Source organism: Orcinus orca, chromosome 3 (assembly GCF_937001465.1).
Source record: "Orcinus orca chromosome 3, mOrcOrc1.1, whole genome shotgun sequence".
Taxonomy (NCBI): Eukaryota; Metazoa; Chordata; class Mammalia; order Artiodactyla; family Delphinidae; genus Orcinus; species Orcinus orca.
The window spans coordinates 109463119-109487093 of record NC_064561.1 but is presented as its reverse complement, the minus strand read 5'-3'; the positions used below and the strand labels follow the sequence as shown (position 1 = coordinate 109487093).

Genomic DNA, 23975 nt, shown 5'->3' with positions numbered 1-23975 from the left:
TACGGAGATGATGATCATTAGCTTAATTTTCTTGTATACATAATCCCACTAAGCGTTAATTTAATGATTTTTTTTGTACTGCATATACATGCAGTACAAAGTAATAAAGGTGATTCATCTTCTAGAGCTAAAATTCTATGACCCCATAACTCTATAATCAGAAAAAGTGTCTCTCCTTCTCATTATGCTTATAATTAAGATGTAATTGAAATTTCCTTTCTAAGGTTTATTTGGACCTTTAACATCATAGGGCCTGCCTAAAGATACAACTCTCATTTTATTTTTACATAAAATGAATCAATAATTGAATCTACTCAGCTCATATAATTTCTTTTCTCATAAGTGAAACTTTGAAAGTGCCATGTGTATAGTTCTGTGCTGTAACAGAATTTTCTTGGGACGCATTTATGATAGAAATATAAAAAGGAATCTACCTTCATAAAAATTAAAAACAACAACAATAAAACTCTGCTTTTTGTTCCCCCACCAGGGCATGTCTATTCATTAAAATCTTTCATTCATGCATTCAAGGCAAGATGTTATGGGGAAAATTGCCATGGTCACAGTGACTTTTTGTCCGTGTGTGCGTGCCACGATGATTACCTTTGCCCATGGTAATTTATATGTAATTATACTACCTCCTAAATTCTCTTTTCAAAATATGGAAAACCGGGCTTCCCTGGTGGCGCAGTGGTTGAGAGTCCGCCTGCCGATGCAGGGGACACGGGTTCGTGCCCCGGTCCGGGAAGATCCCACATGCCGCGGAGCGGCTAGGCCCGTGAGCCATGGCCGCTGAGCCTGAGCGTCCGGAGCCTGTGCTCCGCGAAGGGAGAGGCCACAACAGTGAGAGGCCCGCACACCGCAAAAAAAAAAAAAAAAAAAAAAAAAGAAAATTGAAAACATTTACTATTCAAATCTCCTCCTAGAAGTCTATTTATTTACATAAAATATCATTGGCTTACTTCTACTCTTCCCATTTGATGTTTGGAATCATACACCTTCCAGTTAGAATATATCAGATTTACTAGTTGATCCAAGAAAAAAAAAGAGGAAATAATGTAGTTTTCTGTTCTGTGTACAAAGGAGCTACCCACTAAATCCCTTTCTTCTATTACCTAATGCTAATTTCTTAATATCCACTCTGATTTTTGGTTAAAACATAATGTATAATTTTGCATTTTTTCTGATTATTTTCCTTGCTTTCTACATTGAAACTCTGTTAAAACTCTATGTTCTTTTGCCTTTTTAAAGGTTTACCTACTAGATCAGTCAAGATCCATTCAGAAAATAGAAACCACTCTCAGTATTTTGAAAGGAAGAATTTTAATGTAAGGTATTAATTACTAAGGTGATAGAAGATGTGAGGAGCCAAACATGGGTCATGAAGCAAGACAGTTATTTTATTACTATTACTACCACTACCACTAGCTACGACTGCTCCTAGGGCTGGAGGAACAAAGAGTGGGAACAGTGCTATGCAAGTGTAGTCCCCGGGGCCACCAGTGAAGGAGGCCGACCTGCCAGGCGGACCTGAAACCTCAGAGAGAGGACTGTGTGTGGGGAGCAGCATGGAAGAAATGAAGGAGTCACAGCTACTCCTGGAGATGTTCTCTAAAACAGAGCAAGGGGAAGAAATCCTCTGGTTTCTCTCCAAGAACTTCCCTCCAATCTTCCCTTAGTGCTTTTCATTGGCCAAACCTACCCAGGTCCAGAAAGCAAGAAAGCCTGGAAGAGGTTTTTCTCTACAATACAGAACAGAGCAGAGGAAGAGTGGTAATGGATCTGAGAGCAAACAGGGCCATGCTGGGCACACTCAAATAAGAGGCCAGTTCAAACTATTCTTTCCTCTTTCCTTTCCTTTTTCATCTCCACTTTCTCACTTTTCAACAGTTGTCTACAGTCCAAATTCTCAAGGTGTAGACCCCGAGTGGGATGAGAACAAAGATCTCTTCACTGCCAGCTCCCTACTCCTTGCATGGAACACACTGTGCAGCACAGCAGTGTTCCCACTAAATTCAACTTTCATCAAAATTAATAAGACTATTTTCAACCAGGAATTATTTTTTTAGTGGCAAAGGGTAAAACTCAAGACATTTTGATTCATAAAGGAGTCATATAAAAATGATGATGCTATTACATATGAATTAAAAACCACCACCCATTTTTCCTCACTTACCTCTTTTACTGGTAGCAATTGCTCTGAAGGAATACTGGTTTCATTTGTTCTAGGTTTCTCTATTACAACTTCTCTACTGGATGTCTCCAAAATTTCTATGCAATAGAAAACAAACACACAAACTTACATTAAGAAAAACAAACCATACTAGACGTGATTAATAGGTTAAAATTAATTACGTAGAAAAGCTCTATCCATAGTACACACACACACATACAAACACATCAAGGTACAAAGAATACAGTCAACAAGATGTAGGGTGATATTGCCATCACAATAATGAGAGGATCAATACATAGAGTCCTTTTCTATACATACAACTTGATGGAATTTATATGCTATTTATATTCAAATTTGATGTATATGCATATATAATCTGTAAAATTCAGATCCTTTTGTCATTAATTCATTTTCATGTTAATAATGTAGTATAAGTTAACTATACAAAGTAAATATTAATTTCTTTGTTCATTTAAAAAGCTAAAATCTAAAGTACTGCTTTAAAAACCAGTGGTGTTCTTTAGCACATTAATATTTCTTTTTTGGAAACAAGAGAGAACAAAAGCACATGGATAAACATCATCATATCAGGAAAAATTATACTTTTAATAAGATTATCAATAAGTCATTGGAAAAACACAAACACTGAGACAGGTAAGAAATGATCTCTAGCTTCTAAAATGGAAATACTTCCTCAACTTTTATTTTTCAGAATTAAGAAATTCTTTCCATGGGAAAAATACAGATCTACAAAAATGTAATGAATAAATATGCCGAAGAGATCCTTCCATTTTCTATTATGGTTCTATTAATTATAGTTTAATTCAATATGAATGACTTAGCAATTATATTTTGGTTTTGCTTAGACTTGATATATGATGACGAATTATATAGCACGATTAATTTTTCTTTTATTTTAATAATCTTAAGAGTCTGTTTCTCCTTATATCCTGGGCAAACAAATCTCCAAATATCAGTGATTCTTATCGGCAGGGCTTCTGACAAATATAGTCATCTAGAAAATTGTGGGATATTTGTTTGTTTTTTCTAAATATGGTTCTATGAGCTTAATCATGAATGATTCGTAAGTAACACAATCCACAGAAACATTCTCTCAAAAGGTAAATATTCCATTTGGTAAGCGATAACAACAACCTTTTGAGAAATGTTATCAGAGTTAATTCTGAGGAAAAATTTCCCCCAACTCTAGTGTTTCTTAATCACTTTGGATTTCTGAACACTTCATAGAACTTGATTAAAGTGACAGAACACTTCATCCAAAATGCACAATATGACTGTGTGCACGCACACACACTCACACGTGCTATTGGAGATTCCCAGGCCCTCTTGTAAAGCACGTTCACGATCCTCAAGGGGCCGTGGACTGCAGTTGAGGAATCCTGCTTCATTTCTCAACACACATGACAACATAGACAAGGTTTTAGATCAGTGTTATACCATTTAACCTAAAATGCTTTCTCTATGACTTGCATTTTATTACATCTTTTGCAGAAGCTAGTGTTATTAATAAGGATGAATCTCAATACTGAAATAAAATCCAGATTAAGCAGATTTTTAAATAAAGAAAAATGAAACTATAAGTCTATTAAAGAAAATATGGAATTTTTTTCCCAAAAGATACAAGATAAGAGACTTTTCAGAAGGACACAGAAGCCATAAAACAATTCTGCATAACAAAAATATTGTTAATTGAACTGGATATGAAAAACTGGCTTGTAACTCTCTCTCAATGTCCATAGCTTTAAAAAAAATTAATAGACTTTAGCTTTTTGAGCAGTTTTAGCTTTTTAGAAAAAATTGAGCAGAAAGTACAGAGTCCCCATATACTCCCTCTCCCCCTGCCCTCAGTTTCCCCTATTGTTAACATCTTACATTGGTGTGGGATATTTGTTACAATTGATGAACCAATATTGATAGATTACTATTAACTAAAGTCCATAATTTGCGTTAGGATTCATTTTTTGCGTGGTGCAGTTCTATGGCTTTGCCAAGTGCATAGTGTCATGCATCCACCATTATTATCACACAGATTAATTTCACTGCTCTAAAAATCCCACTCCTCACCCTCCTTAGCAACCACTGATCTTTTACTGTCTCTATACTTTTGCTTTTCCTAGGATATCTTATAGTTGGAGTCATATAGTATGCAGGCTTCTCAGATTGACTTCTTTCACCTAGCAATATTCATTTAAGTTTCCTCCACGTTTTGTGTAGCTTGATATCTCTTTTTTTTAAATCAATGAATAATATTCCATTGTATTGGCATACCACAGTTTATCCATTGACCTACTGAAGGACATCTTGGCTGCTTCCAAATTTTGGCAATTTTGAATAAAACTGCTGTAAACATTCATGTGCTGGTTTTTGTGTGGACATAAGTTCTCAACTCATTTGCATAAATACCTAGGAGTGTGATTACTAGATCACATAAGGCAAGGTTTAGCTTTATGAGATAACAACCACACAGTCTTCCAAAGAGACTGTACTATTTTACGTTCCTATTAGCAATGAATGAGGGTTCCTGTTGCTTCACATCCTTGCCAGAATTTGGTGGTGTTAGTGTTCTGGGTTTCGGCCACTCTAGTAGGAGTGTAATGGTAACTCCTTGTTTCAATTTGCCTTTCTCTGATGACATACGATGCTGAGCATCTTTTCATATGCTTATTTGCCATCTGTATATCTTCTTTGGTGAGCTCTCCAGATCTTTTGCTCATTTTTAAATTGAGTTTTTTGTTTTCCTGTTGAATTTTAAGAGTTCTTTGTATATTTTGGATACAAGGTCTTTATCAGATATGTATTTTGCAAATGTCTTTCTCAGTCTACGTTTTGTCTTTTCATCCTCTCTGTGACCATTCCTTTTTACTTGGCATTTCCACCTTAGTAACTTACTGTCCAGATATACATGAGGACATATAAGACATACTTCAAGTAAATTTGCCATATCATTGTTTGTGGAAGCAAATGAAGAGGAAAAAACAACCCTATGTGTCTATTAATGAGTAGCTGATTAAATTATGGTACATGCACCAATAGAAAACTATTCAGCTGTTTTTCTGAATATGGGGTGTTTCTAGATAATTGTTCATAAAAAAAAGAATCTCTGTATAGTAGGACAATATTTGGTGTTATTTTAACATGGGGATATATATGGAAGTAGTTGCCTTTGGAAAGGGAAACTAGACAAATGGAGTGGAAAAATACTTAATTTTAACCATATATTCTTTTATCCTATTTAAAAGTTTTACTACATGCCTGGACTATTATTGGAAAATAGTTTTAAAGAAGAAAAAAATAATAAAGATCAAGTTGTCAATGACATGAAGAGGAAACACTTGGATTCTTAATGTCACTTTACTTTTCTACAGATAGGTCATAAAAATAGTTGATGTAAAAGGTATTCACCCTGGAAAAATAACATTAATTCAAAGCACAAGCTTTGCAGGTCTATTCTTGGAACTAACTATTTGCCATTGTGTAACTATAGTTTAAAACTTATAAAAAAGGTTAATTATCTTATATTTATCATTTCATTCCCAAATACATTCTGCTTATTCACTCAAAGTAATGGGCTTTGATGTTTACACACACCATCTACCTATTTTCAAGATGAACTAAAAAATAAGATAAGCTTCCCAAGCCTTCTTTTGCTGGTGAGCAATTCTATAGTAAGATAGAAAAAGAATTATTGAGCAATTATGATAACCTGTATAATATAATCTTCCCCTCCAAATTAAAAACATTTTTAAAAATTTAATCCTATACAGAGAAGCCAAAGGGATTATTTTAAGGCAGGATTAGTAACACTGAATCTAGACTAATAAGATATCTCACGATTTTAACGAATTGTGGCATTTTTATATTTGTTTGGAATTCAAAATGGTCAATTTCAAAATTTGGCATTGTCAAACTTTATGAGCTCCTTGAACATTTAACAAATTATTTCACCTATTTAAAAATATATTGGACATTCTATACACTTATTAGCATTGTCTAGAGAAGGTAGCCCATTTTTGGCTCATCGTTCTGAAACATAGTTATTTGCATGCAGTCAACACTGGTTTCTTTAAGAGCGTGCCCAGACTAAGGACCTCAGTAGAGTAGGGCAGAGGGTCACAGGAATGCCAGCTGCTGAGCAGCCTCTGCCTATGGAGTTCGCTGTGGTTCATTTTACACTTCTGGTTAGTTTCCACACTGCCGTTTTCTTTCATAGAGAGTAGAGGTTGGCAGTACTTCCCTGTGACATCCACTTTCACACCCAAATTGGTCTTCATAGGCTCCCATTGTGTGCACTACAAAGCAACTTGCCTTGTTGGCAGCTCTAAGTGAGAACTACAAGTCTCTCTTTTCTTTACTGTTCTTTTCTGGCTCACAAGCAACCTCCCACCAAAAGCTGAATTTGTAGAAGAGACTACATCCAAGAGATAATACTATGAAAAAGTATGAAGAGAAGCCCAGGTGGCCACCTTGCAAATTTCCAATGTGGAAGCCTTCGACCTCTCTGCCCAAGAAACAGCTAAAGTCCTAGTGTAATGAGCTTTACAAACCCTAGGAGCCTCTTTACCTTAACTACATACGCCTCCCTAATACAATCCCTTAACCATCTAGCTAAGGAACTCTTAGAAGCCATTTGACCCCTCTTAAGACCCCCTAAGAGTACAAACAATCTTTCAGAAGATCTGAAATCTTTGATTCTTCTGAGACAAACCCTAAGTGTTCTTCTTACATCCAATTGAAGCAGCCATTGCTTTTTGTCATTGCTGGGGCTAAAGAAAAATGAGGGCCAAGAAACCTCCTGGTTTAGATAAATCTCAGATGCCACCTTTGGAAAATTTGAGGAACTGCCCGAAGAACAGCTTTATTCTGAAGGAGTATTAGAAGTGCCCCATAAATCAAACCCGAGTCCACTCCATAAGATAAGATAATCCTAAAAGAAATACAGTAAGATCCCATAACAGTGAAATAATGTCCTATCATTTTTCTGAAATGACCAAATTAGAAAACCATCCAATCATGACCAAACAAAAGCAAATAAATATAATAACTAAATATCTTTTCTTTCTCAGAAAATATTTCTTGTGTCTCTACAAAATCTATTGCGTTGTATTCAAATTCCTAAAAGCACTGCCAAGTTGGCCAAATCTACATTATAGTAGTAAACTTCAAAGTAAAAAGTAAAACATTTGGTTAATCATCTTTATATTTTCTCTATGTGATGTTAAGCACCTGGATATTTTTAAAACATCTGGACAATGAAAAAAAAAAAACACCTTACTTTTCATCACATTGTTTTGGTTACATAGACATACTACACAATTCCTTCCAGGATTTATTAGCAAAATATGTTCCAATCAAAACAAATACACCAATAACCAAATGACTTGATCTTTTTTCTCCCCAGCCTCTCCCACACAAGATTTCTAAGCAAAACATTAACTATCAGGATAACTTGAGATTCATTTGGTTTCTTTAATCATTCAAGAAATCTTTTCCTTCCTGATTTAAGAAACCAAGGCTTTTGATAAGAATTGACTAACGTGGCTACCCTGAATAAACCATTTAAGATTTTTCTTGACAATTTCCCTCAAGATCATTCTTTTCAGGGATCCATTTACATAAAATTATGGCAGATTAAATCTTGGCTTTGTTACAAAAATATATGGATGAAGAACACATATCACAAGAGGATGTTCTAATACTTAGACATTTCTTACAGCTGTCCTTCAAATTTCCTTCCACTTACTATGTTTGATAATCCACAAATGTGTTTCTATAGTACACTATTATTAATGTGATACTGAAGTTGCTTTTATCTGCCATGCTGCTTATATGATGAAAAATTTGGGGTAAGACTGTATATTGTGGCATAATTATATGTTTTCTCTGTTGATTTTATTCAATAATCATAACTTTTGCTCTCAAATACACAGCATTGGCAAGTCTCAACATTGTTTGATCTCAATCCAGTGCAGTTGAACCAGCTTTTTCTTTTTCTCCTTTTTTCTTGAAATCAGTGTGTCAACTCTTTGCTTCAGTTCTTGGCTATTTAACTTTTGTATCTTTAGAATACCTCTCTAACACAACTCTAGTTTTGAATTTACGCTGCTCTTAAGAGGAATAAAGTTCTCAGAATGAGCTATTTCTCAAGGGCCTGGCCTAGGACCAATACAAGATGAAACCAAATGGATAGGGGTCTAGATGCTTTGGAGTTCACTGTTTTTTGATCCACACCTCAGAAAAGATCTGCTAGAGATGTGGATGAGAGACGCCAAATCTTAGCCGGGTATGATGGATGAGTACCAACACCAAGCGTCAACTGCTTGTGGCACCAATAAATTTTTGTCAAAAATTAGGACATCATATTTCTCTATTCAGATCTCTCTTTGATCCAGTTAGTTCCATCTAGAAGACCCTCTAGGGCTCACATTACCTACTAATAAATCGACTTTTTCATTCCATCTTTTAATTTTCATATTATCTGTCCTATGTTTTTATTATTTTCCCATTTGATTTTTTTGTCAGATTCAGAAATCTATATTCCACACTCATTTTTCTTCAAATTATATCCAAATTTGGAAAAAACAATCTACATTATTTATTTTATAATTTAATAGTGCTGCTTAAACTTAACCTGAAACGTAGAAGGCCAGTAACCTATGCTTAATATAAAACAAACTCCAATCCTTTAACTTTTCTAACAGTATTTACCCAGGCTAGGTAAATAAAGAAATACAGAAGTAAATATATTAAACTACATGTAATTTTCACTAAGAAATCAGGTTTTGAAATTTGCAGATTGAGTTTTAATCACTTGCTTCCTTCACTTTGTTTTGCAAATGCAGCCACTATTCAAATTTACTCTCCTTAAAATATGTGGTATTATGTAAAAGAGAACTTTGTATAGTCCACTCTGATATAGATGAAAATCTTTATAAATATAGATATGAAAACAGAGAACATGTCTTAACCATTATGCCTCTGAATTGTTAGAAACATTATTTGAACACACATGGCACAGTTTTCTTTAAAAGGATTTTGTTGAGACTAACTAAAAACAACATATTGTATAATTATAATTACAATTGTAACAACTCACATTTATTGTTTATGATATGCTAGACATTCTTTTAAATATTTTACATTCACTAAATCATTTAATTTTCACAACCCTACATAATATATTGGAATCTAAAGCACTTAATACTGAAAGAAAATAAAGAGAAAATTAACTTAGTCTTACATCATCATTTTAAAGATGAGAAACTGGTCGTCTAAGGAAACTAAATATTTTGCTCAAGGTCATCAGGCTGCTAGCGGCAAAAGAGGAGCTACTAGACCATCCGGTCTCCTTGATATTTCCAAAGGCCAGGCTGTGTTTCTTTGAGTTAAAAAAAATTTTTTTTTTGATCGTATTTTAACTAAAGACAATTATCCAAAATTGACTTATGATGCTTTCCAATTAAAACTATGGAATTTACAATGTATAAGGGATAAAAATGTAATTTCATGGTATGCTTTATAGTTAATATTTATTTAAAGAATTCTGTCCTGTATTTTCGTTTTTTCAGGTAATGGTATAGATTTAATAGCAGGAAGCAAAAACAGAATTATAGATTTGCAGAAGAGCATACTACCTGAAGTATTCCTGGGTGTCTTGAGCCATAAAAATATTTCTTCAAATAATTCCTGAATACTTTGTTCCAACTTCAAAAAGGATTTTATGAGCTGTGATAAGAACTCGAGTTCATCTAAGGAGAGGAAAACATTTCTTCCTTTCTGTGGGCATTCAGGAGTAACTGTGAAAAGAGCAGATCAATACTGTTGAACATGTTATGTGTTTTCTCATTCAATATTAGAATAATCAATGATTCCTTAAATCATCAAAACTAACAAGATCCTTAATAATTAAACCAAGTTTGTTCTTTAGTAAATACATACAAAATCTCCTGGGAGAGTTTCCCCCCCCCACCCGGGAATCTGGAGATAAGTATACTGTTTGATGCAAACATGACAATTAAATAATATATTAAATCTCAGAGTTATTAACAGGAATGTGATTTGTCGTTATAAAATCACATCTTATACAATTCTGTTTTTTTAAGGTCTGGCATAATTTGAATCTAGTCACAAGGAAATATCAGACAAACCTAAACTGAGGGACTTTCTACAAAATAGCTGGTCTGTACTCTTCAAAAGTGTCATGTCAGGAAACACAAAGACTAGGAAATGTTCTAGTCAAAAGGAATCTAAAAAGACATGACAACTGAAATCAATACATGATCAGCATTTTACTTTATCTTATTATAAAGGACATTATTAGGGTAATTTGATGAAATCTAAGTAAGATCTACAAACTAATGCTATTACTGCATGACTATTAATTTTCTGATTTAGACAACTATACTGTGGTTATGAAAAAGAATGCCCTTGTTCTTAAGAAATGCACACTGAAGTACATAAGGGTAAATACTTTTGATTTATTCTCAGTTCAGAAAGAGAAATTGTTTTAAGTGGGAAAGAGAATGCAAATTTGGAAATGTGGTAAAACATTAACTTTTGGGGAATCTGATATTTTTTAAAGTGTGAAATTAAAATAAAAATTTAAAAGAAAAAAAGACTAGATAAAGGATATAAGTCTTCAAGACCTTAAAAGTGTTGTTCCTAGATCAATAAAAAGAAGCAAGTTAATTTATTGAATCTAGATTATATTATTCATGAAATCATAATTAAAAATAACTTTTGTCTAAATAATTATGATATCTATTGCTTTCCTAAGAACAATACAACTCAAAAGATTGATTTTTTTCCCTCATAATGACATTAATTGTTGTCACACTAGCATTTTAATATGATTAAAAAAAAAAAACTTATACTCCTTAAGAGTACGGAGAAAAGACTGACCTCACTAAATGGTACTTTTGACCAAATTTTCAAGGATTAAAAAAAAAAATCCTTCCTTTTTGATTGCCACTTCTTAAAACATGTATGTAGGAAATGTCTTGAGGCTAAATTACAAAATGGAAAATTTGTAAACTCTTAGAAAGTAAGCATTTAAAGTGCCTTTGTAGAGAAAATACTGAGTGCTACTTAGAAATGATATAAGGTCTGGTGATTCCATGTAAGGAAAAGATTACCTTTGTCACACAGATTTAGAAGGAAGTTTCCAGAAATGTAACAATTTTATGGGTTATCCACTTGCTTAACTGAAACTTTAAAATATTGGTATCAAATTTGTAGCCATGTGATACAGTCTTTCATATGATGTAAGACCAAAAATGTCATGGTATATTTGCAGATAGTATGAGAGAGACCAGTCAGCCAACTTAAACTGTGGAATTTAGTCCCGTTCTTAAAGAGTAAAAAAATGCTTAAAAAAATCTTTAAGTATTTACAAAAACTGTTTCACCTCTACATTGATGCTAACCCCACATATATTAAAGTCTATCTCTAAATAGCCCTACTCACATCTACTAGTCTCCCATAGGCATGCCAGAGAACACAAGCGTGTACAATCATCATGTATAACTAAGGTTTTGCCATTAAAATCATGACCCAAAAACGAAAAGAAAGGAGAACAAATATATTATGATTCACTTAGCTGTTGCTTGATTCTCATTTGGCCTGTAGATGGAGGCTGGTCTAACCTTCTAAATCATAAAGATGTTCTTTTTGGAACCAGGTTGTTTATAAGGCAAATTTTCAAAAACTTTAAGAATTCTTCCTAATTCTTTAATAGTTTGGCTGGAAATTAAACCTAGGTTTTGTGTAGCTCAATTCTAAATTGGAAATATTGTGAATGTTTACAAAGTAAGAAAAAAGCCACCCCCCCAAATCTCTGAGAATTATGCATAGATATATATATGACCTAACAGTGCTACTTGTTTAAAAATATGTAGGGTTGGGGCTTCCCTGGTGGCGCAGTGGTTGAGAGTCCACCTGCCGATGCAGGGGACACGGGTTCGTGCCCCGGTCCGGGAAGATCCCACATGCCGCGGAGCGGCTAGGCCCGTGAGCCATGGCCACTGAGGCTGCGAGTCCGGAGCCTGTGCTCCGCAACGGGAGAGGCCACAACAGTGAGAGGCCCGCGTACCAAAAAAAAAAAAAAAAATGTAAGGTTGGAGGATTATACTTGAAAAGGTCTTACCTTCATGACCTGGATTTAGAAGGATCCAGAAATGTAACAATATTGAAAGGCAAATCTATTTCAATCCACGAATCATTATAACGTAATAATGAAAGAGGATAGAATAATATGTATGACCTAAATCTAATCATTTTGTCCCCGAAAAGCAATGATTATGATACAGGTCCATTAATTAGTAGTTCTTATTTCCTATTACTACTAGCTCAGCATTCTCCCAAGGTGCATCTTGAGGGTTAACTTATGGGGAAAATAATTTGTGATGAATTCATTTTGTGAAAGTCCAATTGAAGTAAAGTAAAACACAAAGGATGAAATAGAATTTCCCAAACTTATTTCTTTTATTTTCCCACACAGCATCTCACAGGACTTGTTTTAATCATCACACTTCAGCTCATGATTTCTTTCTGCCCAAGCATACCTATTTTTCTGTTCCTTAGACTTTTCACCGTTAATCACACTAGGAAAGGGTTTCCCCACGCAGGAGCTCCCTTTACTTTTGTCTTCACTAAATTAATCTCCTTGTCCTTCTTTCAAGATTAAATTCTTATCTGGATACAATCAATCCAGGAGTTTGCCTTCCCGTGTTAAGCCAATCTGGTCTTTACCTTTTTTTTTTTTTTTTTAAATCACTGTAGAACTGTCTCGCTTCAAGAAATTTTGGACATATCTGTATACACACAGGCAAATATGTTTTGCTGGGTACCAATCATTGTTATAAAATACATGAAATAAGGATTGTTGTTTTATTATAGAATGAGCTCTATGATTCTTAGGAAATACAAACTTCTCCTAAATCCCAAGAAAATTATAAAGAAAAAATCTAAGTTTCCATTTTAGAGCAAGACATTATTTAAATTCACCATCAACTAACAATGAATAAATTCATGTAAATAATAACTAGATAGCTGAGGTTTTTTCCTCTCTATATATTTTTAATAAAACTTTTTTCTAAAATATAAAATTCTCTGCTATTCTATTATTCGGAGTATTTAGAACACAATTGAAATTTTCCTTCATGACAAGGTTACAAGGAAAGTTACTTTTTTTTTTGCGGTACGCGGGCCTCTCACTGTTGTGGCCTCTCCCGTTGCGGAGCACAGGCTCCGGACGCGCAGGCTCAGCGGCCATGGCTCACTGGGCCCAGCCGCTCCGCGGCATGTGGGATCTTCCCGGACTGGGGCACGAACCCGTGTCCCCTGCATTGGCAGGCGGACTCTCAAGCACTGCACCACCAGGGAAGCCCTAAAGTTACTTATTTTTGTGCTGCACTCAGGGACTAATGTCTGTCCCTCTGTTAAAGGGCACTTCTCAAAATGACAATCATTCGAAAAGTGTTCTGTGATCAAATAGGTTTGGGAATTACTACATACTAACAATTCTTTTAAGTGATTCACAGTGCAAATTAGTAAAATAAAGTCTATTCACTTCTATAATAAAGTTAAAAAAATTAAAAACTTAATGTTTCTCAAACTTTTTTGACCAATGAACACTGGTTTACTGACATATCTATTAACTTCTAGAATTTCTCAAACTGCTTAGGGGACACTGCTCTGGATTACAGTCCCACTTGAGTATTTATAGCTGCTTTGTAGTGTTTCCCCCTATTGTCAGGCCTTTCACTGTGGGTTCTTGTTGCTGCCCTTTTCCACTTATAAACTGTTGTTCCTAATAGAATCATGGTATTTTTCAGACTCCTTTGAAAAACTAATGAAAGTCTTCTAAATCCTTGTAGACACTCTTATTGAAAAAAATTCAAGTAGTCATAGTTTCAGGGCTAAACAGAACCACCTGAAGTCCATGCATGGTTGTCATAGGGCAGCATGGTCCAGGACTTTGTGTTTTATTAAAAATGCAAATCCCTAGGTCATCTCCAGATCCCTTTTAAGCAAGTGCCCCAGGTGAGTTTTCTGCACAGGAAAGTTTGAGACCACTCCCTGAGGGATCCATGAACTCCAGTTAAAAACCCCTGTGGTTGAAAATCACTCTCTAGGCATCAGAAAATGGATTTTGGTCTTAGCAAGTCAACCAAAGAGGTGCTATTGTATAAAACATCAGTAACTATTAAAAACAAAACAAAACAAAACCCTTTACTTTTTCCATGGTCAAGAAATGTATTTATGATTTTTTTTTTTCATTTCTGGAAGAAATATGGAATGTCTGTAGGGAATTTCTAAGATAAATTATTATTTATCTAGATATTTGCTCTGGGCAAAGGTAGAACTGCTCCTAGAAAAAACACCTAAAGAATAGTTAGAGTTCTTTAGGCACACTCATCACGAATGTAAAATGATTTCCTTGAGTCCATAGACTACGTCCAGTTTATTCATTATAGTATCTTAAGAACCCAGCACAAAGTAGACACTCAAAAATACTAGTTAAAAAAATAAATGTATGAAATCCCTAGAAATATCTAACAAAGAAAGAAATATAAAACAAAGAAAGATTTCATACCTAATCCTAAGATGCATTCTTCAAAACAATAAATATTTAAAGATATAAGTCAATAAATAAATAGACAAATAATTACAGTATTATATACACATTCTTTTTAGTATTTTGTTTGACAAAATAAATTTTAAAATTATTTCTAAAAAAGAAAATGTGTGCAAAAAGATATAAAAACAATGATGATGTGGAAACTTGATAAAGCATGTTGATATAACTGACTAACACACAATTTTTCTGTGTTTAAAAATAAAATTATATTTTAGAAAAAAATTCCACCACTAAAAAATGCACAGATATTCATAGAACTGTTATCTTAACAAAATAGAGAATCTCTTCTCTCTGTCTCTCTGCCTCCTGTCTCTGTCTCTCTCTCTATATATATTTATACATACACACACACACATATAGATATATCACTTATAAAGAATATATAATACTATAAATTATATACTTAGAAGTGTTTTTCACCCAGTAACTAATAGTTGGAATATTAACTCCATTATCTTGTAGCAAAAATAGGGACACTGAAAATAAATCTAGAGGGACATTAAAGCTTCTCACATTTGATCTACAACAAAGCAGCTTTTGGAATAAATATCAAAGTCCAGCTAAATCAGACAGAACATAAAAATGTGGGTTGTGGCTGAAAGTACACATATTATTTTCCAAAACCATTAGCAACAGAATTCTTGTTAATAATAGCATTAAGATACATGAGAAAATGAGAAGCTAGAAAATCAGATAATCTGAAGCTGGTGGATCAGTATAATAGGATAAAAGGTGCACATTTTAGTTTTCCCAAGAAAAACGAACACTAGCCACCCTATTATTGACTGTAAATGGATCCATTTTCAGTGAGGAAGTATTCTTGATGCCACCAGACAAGTGATGTAAAAAAGAGGTGACACACAAAAGCTATTGAAAGTCTCATTATTCCAGATGAAATTCATGACATAATCCAAATGGAAGATATTTGTTCCAGTAAAGAGAACTTTTTAACAGTCTTACAATAAGAAGTCAGCAGAGATTGCTTAGGAACAAATAACAAGCTGTACTTTTCCTAGTACCCAAGTCACTTTCTGAGAGCAGGTGGGGCTTTGGAGCACACTGTTGTGTTCTAGTGGCCTGAAGGAGCCCTGTGCCTTCTTGAGCGCCTGCTTCCAAGGAGCCACACAGCAGGGGAAGGAACAGAACGTAAACACTAAGGCCCTTCTTTGTTACAGGAGCCTCGTCAGTAGATGGAAATCATGAAGGACCTGCAGGCATTGCTTTTTTGTCACATACACTAAGAAGAAATTGAAGCTGTTTATCCCCCTTTCTATGGCATTATTTTTGTAACTTTTCGTTATTTTTCAAATTTATATGACTAGGAAAGCATTTGAGGTAAAGACAAAGAATATTTCCACCTTAGTTTTCCAAACTGAATTTATTATTTTTATCTCTTTCAAGGAAGCTTCCATATGTACTACCCAAAACAAACAGGGTAAAACTTTAAGATAAATTGAGTAAATGAATGAGCAAGTCAATTAATGATTAAAAGGAGGAAGTGAATAACTTTGAAGTTGAGTGAAAGTGTAACCAGACACAATGAATACATAGACCTTTTGATACCCCACAGTTAAGTGTCAGGACCCTTCTTCTATATGGTGAGAGGATGCAGAAGGAACTATAGGGAAAGCTGAGCCTCAAAAAGGTAAATGAATCTGAAAGTGAATTCAGGAAATGTTTAACTCTTAGAAGCTGGAAGTTGGACACCCCTTCTCTTTTGCTCTTTCCCTACTTTTGTTTCTTCCCCCATGTTTTATTATGGGGCATACTGCTATTTCTAGCACCACTACGTGAGGCACAAGAGGTAGCACAATGGGGTAACTAACACATGGAATTATGAACCAGAGGGTCTGGGTTCAAATTCTGCCACTGCTTCCTACTAGTTGTGTGACTTTTAGGAAGTTATTTAGTCTCTCTATGCCTCAATAGTGTATAAGTTTTAACTGAGTTAACATGTTAGAACAGTTCCTGAGAGGTAATAAGGGCTGTATAAGTGTGTGATATTACCACCTCCTCTGAGAAGCCTGCCCTCATATCCTAGGCCAGCTTAGTTTCCTATTCTCCATGTTCCTCCCTATTTTACCCTGCACATATCTTTATTTTAGCACTTACTGTGTCATTTATAATAATTAGTTTGGGAGTTGTCTCCTGCAACTTTAATCTGAAAGGCAGAGATTTTTTCCCTCTTTACTGCATTCCCATTATCCATCATAGTGGATGATACATACTGGTGAGCGTCAGAGACAACACCAACTGTTTTTAACTCATTTCGTTTGGCTTTTTCCCCTACCATAAGCAAGCTTCTTTAGTAAAATACTAATATTAAATGAGTTTAACATTAACTGTTGTATGTCAATTTTTAACAGGAAATACTTTGGGGAGTAAGAACCATAAACATTATATCAAAGACCTATTTCACTGTAAAATACTTTAAATATCACTATTATTTAATAGGTCCATCTCTAAGCTTGAACATGCATGAAATTGAATGGTAGCTCCACTCCAAGACCTTCCACTGCTTCTTTGCTATGTCAACCCTTCAAAACACTGGTTTTATTTTCATGTGTGTGTGGTCATCATCATTTTTAGGGGCTAATATAAGCTATGCACCTATGCTCATAGAAAGAATGGCATATGATTCCAGGAGGTTCCCTGATCCACTGAGGTCTTAGGGCCTCATTGATAACCTGGTTAAGGCCCTCTGCCTTGGTGTGCCTAACCTGATGAGAAGTCAGATGAGCAGGCCTCAGGGTCTTCCTCCCCCTGAGGAGAACTGTAGCTTCTAGAAATGTCTACTTCCCTTTGCAAGAAGAATGGGTTTGGTCCAGCTTCTACTTCATAATCTCCTTATCACTCTTTCCATATGATAAAAGTTCTCAAAACATTTACAGAGAGAACTCTCTGCCTACTAAGACACAGGCCCTGTGGTAAGGCGAGGGAATAAACTGAGGAATAACTAACTAATCCTCTACCTGCTCATGAATTTAGATAAACACACAGATTAGTACCAAGTGGCTACTGCTTTGATAGTGGGACACGATGACCAAATCATTCTATTAGAATAGATTGAATTGCTAGTATACCCATATCTGCATTTGCTATACCTTCTTTCTCTGACTGTTCCAGGCAAAGATAGTTGTTATGCTTAATTTTGCATCCACTGACAGGATTGGTAATCGTGGTCTAAAGACAGGTAGACCTAGGGACAGAGGGAGTCACTGTGTTTGGAATAAATCCTCACAACCCACGCAAAGCCCCCACGTGACATGGAGACTTGCTGTTCCCTTTGGAAGGGCTCACATAGCAAATCTCCCCTTGCTTCACATACCACTGGCTGAAAAGGGTGGAGATAAAGTCATCTTGAAGCTATTCTTCTGGGTCAATGAGAAAAACTAAAAAGAAACTGCTTCTATTATTACCCTTTTATGATTCCCAGGCCAACACTGGCTCCACTGGATGTTACCTAAATGTACTGCTAAATGATAACAAAATTCTCCCACACTCCATTCCATCTTCTCTGGCAGAAGCTGTCAGTATTACATTAACAAGGGATCAGACTTCTCATTCATTTGCCAAGGGTATAATACTCCTGTCCCTCTGCTATTTTCTCTCTTTCTTATTTTGTTTTTCTGACTGAGAACATGAGAGAGAATATCTGACTCCTGTTGCGGTCACTGTTATTTGAAGATGCTAATCAAAGAATGGCTTACATTTGAATTCAGCCAAAATTGAGAAATGTACCCAGCTGACTTTTGTTTTATGCTGGTATAACTCCCAGTTATAAACACATAGATATGCTGACCCTTTTAAAGAACATCTTAATAAAAAGACATCTCTAGTGTAATGAAATAGGGTTTAAATTCTAAGTACTGTATGCTAATGGCACATTATTAATGAAATATCTTCCTAATATCCCTTTCTCAGTCTCAAATTTTCCTAGAGTTCAGTTAATTATAGCTCTTATCATAGGTGTTACATTCTATTATCATGACCAAAAATTAACCTGCAGAAAAATCTTAAACTGAGTTAACAATTCATTTATACTATAGTCTAAGGTTGTATCTGAGAGTTGATATTTCACTTTTTAAAAGAATATGCCATGATAGAGATGTTACATTATCAGCTTTTAATATAACATGTTAAAAATTAATTTTAAAAATTTAACACTGGCGTAAAAATATGCCATCATCAAAAAGATGGATTTAAGTTAAGACTAACCTGCTGAGTATGCTTCCTAATATATTTTCTAATTGAATCATAACCTTTCAAAAGAGATTGAACATTTTTCCTCTCTTATACTAAAAAATAAAGAGTAAGATTCTCTTTACACTTTTTTTTAATCAGGTAGGCAAATTACAATGCCTATGAAGGTATGTTAAAGTTAATATGAAAGGAGATAGATATGGTGATAATAGCAATATCTTGTACCCACCCAGAAAGCTGTACTCATGAGCTCATTATTCTAACAGAGAGTAGCACAGGCCCTAGACTTAGGGAAGCCATTTACCAGGTGTGATAGCACCTCACCGAGCAAATTTTATAGTTACTTTACCTTTTTAGCTGTCTTCCTCACCTAAGTAATAGTTAATTCAGCCACAAAGGCAAAGTCATATCTCCTTCAAACTTCAAATAAGACTCTGGAGTCCCCTGGGAAAATATCATCTTTTATATTGTCTTCCCTCAAAAGGCCCATGAGCTACGAAAAAAATCTTTAAGTGGGTTTCACTTGCTAGCTCAACAAAGATTTGCCTTGTACGTATAATGCACTAGGCAACCATGTGACATACACCACTGGTGGTAACAGTTATGAGAGAGGTACAGAGTAGCATCTGAAAGTAGCATGGGGGTGACTAGTCAGGGCCATGCTTCATACCAGTCACTATCAGCTCCTTTGGCCACCCCTGTCTCTTCAGAGCAAATTTATCCCTCTTCAACTATTTAACTTCAGGCAAGAAAAAAGGCATTAGTTTCAATATATATTAAAAACTCAGAACTGAGAAAAGTCCACAGATAAAAAACTAATTGAGGACATGATCAGGAGTTGATTGTCAACCTATTTTGATATAAATGGCCAGTAATGGGCTCTGATGTTCTGTTACAGTTTATTTCATGAAAATATTGCTTTTGACTGGAAAAAGTAAATTAAAAAATACATGAAAAATTAAACTGAACTTGGTTTTTCTTTGTGTATATAAATATTAGTTGTCTTTGATTTTTATATTATAATAAAAAATATTAAACTGTTCAATAAACACAAATACTTTAGAATTCAACTTGCATTGCATTGGGCCCAGTGTTGTTGGTACCTCGGTTGTGACAAATTAGAAAGGAAGATAAGAGTAGCTAGAAAGACATCAAAAAGTCTACAAACAATAAATGCTGGAGAGGGTGTGGAGAAAAGGGAAGCCTCCTACACTGTTGGTGGGAGTGTAAATTGGTGCAGCCACTACGGAGAATAGTATGGAGGTTCCTTAAAAAAAAAAAAAAAATTGAGTTACCATATGATCCAGCAATCCCACTCCTGGGTGTATATTTGGAAAAGACGAAAACTCTAGTATGAAAAGATAACGTGCACCTCAATGTTCATTGCAGCTCTATTTACAATAGCCAAGACATGGAACTAACCTAAATGTCCATCAACAGATGAATGGATAAAGAAGATGGGGTACATATATACAATGGAATATTACTCAGCCATAAAAAAGGATGATACAATGCCATTTGCAGTAACATGGATGCACTTAGAGCTTATCACACTAAGTGAAGTAAGTCAGACAGAGAAAGACAAATATCATATAATATCACTTATATGTGGAATCTAAACAAAATGATACAAATGAACTTATTTACAAAACAGAAATAGACTCACAGATGTAGAAAACAAACTTTTGGTTACCGAAGGGGAAGGCGGGATAAGTTAGGAGTTTGGGATTAAAAGACACACACTACTAATAGATAAACAACAAGGACCTACTGTATAGCACAGGGAACTATATTCAATATCTTGTAATAACCTATAATGGAAAAGAATCTGAAAAAGAATATATATACACACACATATATGTTCAGCTATATATACACATGTAGCTATGTATATATTACTGAATCACTTGGCTGTACACCTGGAACTAAGATAACATTGTAAATCAACTAACTATACTTCAATTAAAAAAAAAATAGTAGATGGAAAGGGAGAAAGAGGGAAAGGCAGTGAGAGATTAGTGGAAGGGGAAAGTCCCCTCTAACAGGGATTGGGGCTTTATAGTTTGTAGGATAAATCAGGCCCACAGCCTGTCTTGGTATGCTCTGTGAGCTATGGTATAGTCTGGCTTTTCTCTTTGTAAATGGGTGGGAAAATTTTTAAAAGGAGAATATTTCATGACGTATGAAAACTATATGAAATTCAAGTTTCAATGTGCACAAAGTTCCATTGGAAAACAGCCACACGGATTCACTCGTATACTGTCTCTGGCTGCTCTGTGCCACAATGGCAGAGTTGAGTAGTAAAGACAGAGACTGTATGGCCTGTAAAGCCTAAAATACTAACTATCCCTTCATGGAACAGAAAACCTCTGCCATAGAAGAGAAGGAAGAATGTGAAAGAGAAACAGTCACAGACAAGGTAACAAAGAAAGGGAGAAACAATGTTTAAAAAGGAGCGGCAAGATGAAATGGAGATAAGGGTAATCAACAGCTACCATTTACTGAACACATAATATATGGTAAAAACCATACATACGTTATTTCTCACCTTCACCAAAACCATAATGAGGAAAGAGGCTCAGAGAAAGTAAGTTACTTATCATTGAGGGACAAACGTGAAAATACTCTTTAAGAAAAATAGCAATGACACTAAATTTCAGTTGAAAAACAAAGTACTATGGGAGTCAGGAGGTGATTTCTAGGAACAGCGTGACTCAGTAAGATCCATGTAAGAATAATATGGACAATTTTGGTCCATCAACAAGACACAATGTAAACTTTACCCAGCACTGAGAATCATCTTTTATGTGTATCTTTCTTTCAAACACCAAGTGCTATCAATGATAATAGAAAATAATTATATAATGCTTACTTTGCGCCAGATACTGTTGTGAGCATTCTTCCATACATTTATGCTAATCCTCTAAACTCTGTGAGGAAAGCACTAACATTAGCACCTGCTTTGAAAGTATGAAGAGGTTAAATAAATTGCTTAAGGTCACAAAGCTCATAAGTAGCTTTTTAAATGTGCTTGCTACATTAGGATCAAACTATAGCAGGCATCAGAATTACCTGGAGAGCTGTTAACACACAGATTGCCAGGCTGCCGCCAACGCTCCTGATTCAGTGAGTCTGGGGTGGGGCCAGAGAATTATATATATATATATATATATATATATATATATATATATATATATATATATATACTTTTTTTTTTTTTTTTTTTTTTCTTTTCGGTACGCGGGCCTCTCACTGTTGTGGCCTCTCCCGTTGCGCAGCACAGGCTCCGGAAACGTAGGCTCAGTGGCCATGGGCCCAGCAGCTCCGTGGCATGTGGGATCTTCCCAGACCGGGGCACGAACCCGCGTCCCCTGCATCAGCAGGTGGACTCTCAACCACTGCGCCACCAGGGAAGCCCGACAATTTATATTTTTAACATGCTCCAGGTGATGTTGCGGCTGCTGATTTAGAAATCACACTCTGAGAACCATTACTCAATCGCCTCTCTTTTTTTTTTTTTTTTGTACTCCCACCTAGCCATCCTGTTTTCAATGTTTAAGGCTTTGCTTCAGGATAAACTCTCATCAAAATTCACACTTAGATCTGAGAGAAAATGGTCCTCTAGGCAGTTTTCTTATATTCTCCTCCCATTCAGGTAATCTTACACATCACTGGACAAGTTCTATTTCTTAAACACTTCTCTCAAGTTACTTTTCTGCTCAAAAACGTTTAACAACAACCATGTATAACTTAAACATCAAAGACAAGTTTTCAAGACTCTGTATGTAATCTGCCCTTATGCTAGGTATCATGTCATGCATTCAGTCATCCATTTATTTGACACCTTAGTTTTTGTCTGCCCAGCACCCTTTTCCCCCTTCTAGTAACGAGTTGATCCCTTGCCTGTTCAGAGGCCTTCTCTGAGACATTTTGAACAGAGGTACCAGGGAGTTGTCAGGATGTAAGCAAGAAGCTAGCTGCCAGGGATCACCTACTTTATGGAGTGGAGAAACTGTTCTGAGAATGAAGTCATCACATGGGGAGAAACCAAGACAACAAGTGATGAAATACAGCTTGAAAGCTAAGTTCCATTTGCTCAGGTCTCCAGAAATCTTCCAGTTTCTGTCCTTCCAGAGGTTTAATTGTTTAGAGCTTTCTTCTATTGTGTGAACTACCACATTCTTCTTTAATCAGTGCCCCGCCCGCTCCCACCGCCCGCTTTTTGCATATGAAGCAGAGAGGAGTAATGGGAGAACAATGGAAGGACACCCACAAGCTCAGAGTCCTGGCTAATGCTTTCACCAGTAATCTATAGACTAGTTCCTATGTGCCAGTCACAGGTCTCTTCATGGCCTCCAACAAGTCACAGTAAATCTCCACCACATTGCTGTCTGAACTGCAAGGGAAGCTCTTTCCCTTAACCTCTGCCTACACAAGGTCTACATACCCTTCAAGGCCAAACTCAAGTCCAAATAGTGTTTCTAGCTTGCTCTTTCTTACGCTAAAATCTCCCTTCTCTGAATTTCTTATATACTTAAAGTTTTACACAAATTACTTGGTGATAATTTGACATGATAAGTTTTTTTCCTCTCATATTGCTTTGTAGCTTAGTCTTTTTCACCTCCTAGATTTGAAGGTAATAGGGACAGAGTAAAGGGACAAAGTACGTGATTAAATAGTTAATCCCAGTAAGGGATCATAAGTAAAGGAAAATGTATGCAAGAGCCCTGTAAGTCAATGATCACTCAAGAAAGCAGGTTTGCTTAGCCACAGAACCATGCAACAGAAGCATGAGACATGTCCCCGAACAATAAAACAATGGTGGACTGAGACCCACATCCTGACCAGTAAGGTAAGTTAATAATTCCTAGGACACGCTTCTCTGAGCACACTAATGACAAAAACATAGGGAAAGGTGCCATTACCCTGAAACCTAAG

The 23975-nt window shown here is 35.5% G+C and overlaps 1 protein-coding gene across 12 annotated transcripts in view; it reads right to left on the bottom strand.

The window, feature by feature from the left end:
- KIAA0825 (KIAA0825 ortholog) overlaps positions 1-23975 on the bottom strand; it is a 402948-nt gene that overhangs the window by 280732 nt on the left and 98241 nt on the right. For all 12 annotated transcript variants that reach the window (XM_033401054.2, XM_049708409.1, XM_049708413.1 and 9 more), the window contains 2 exons: positions 9829-9990; positions 2177-2271 (listed from right to left, as the gene is read on the bottom strand). In XM_033401054.2, coding sequence (XP_033256945.1) covers positions 2177-2271; positions 9829-9990 — 257 coding nt within the window. The remainder of the gene's footprint in view (positions 1-2176; positions 2272-9828; positions 9991-23975) is intronic.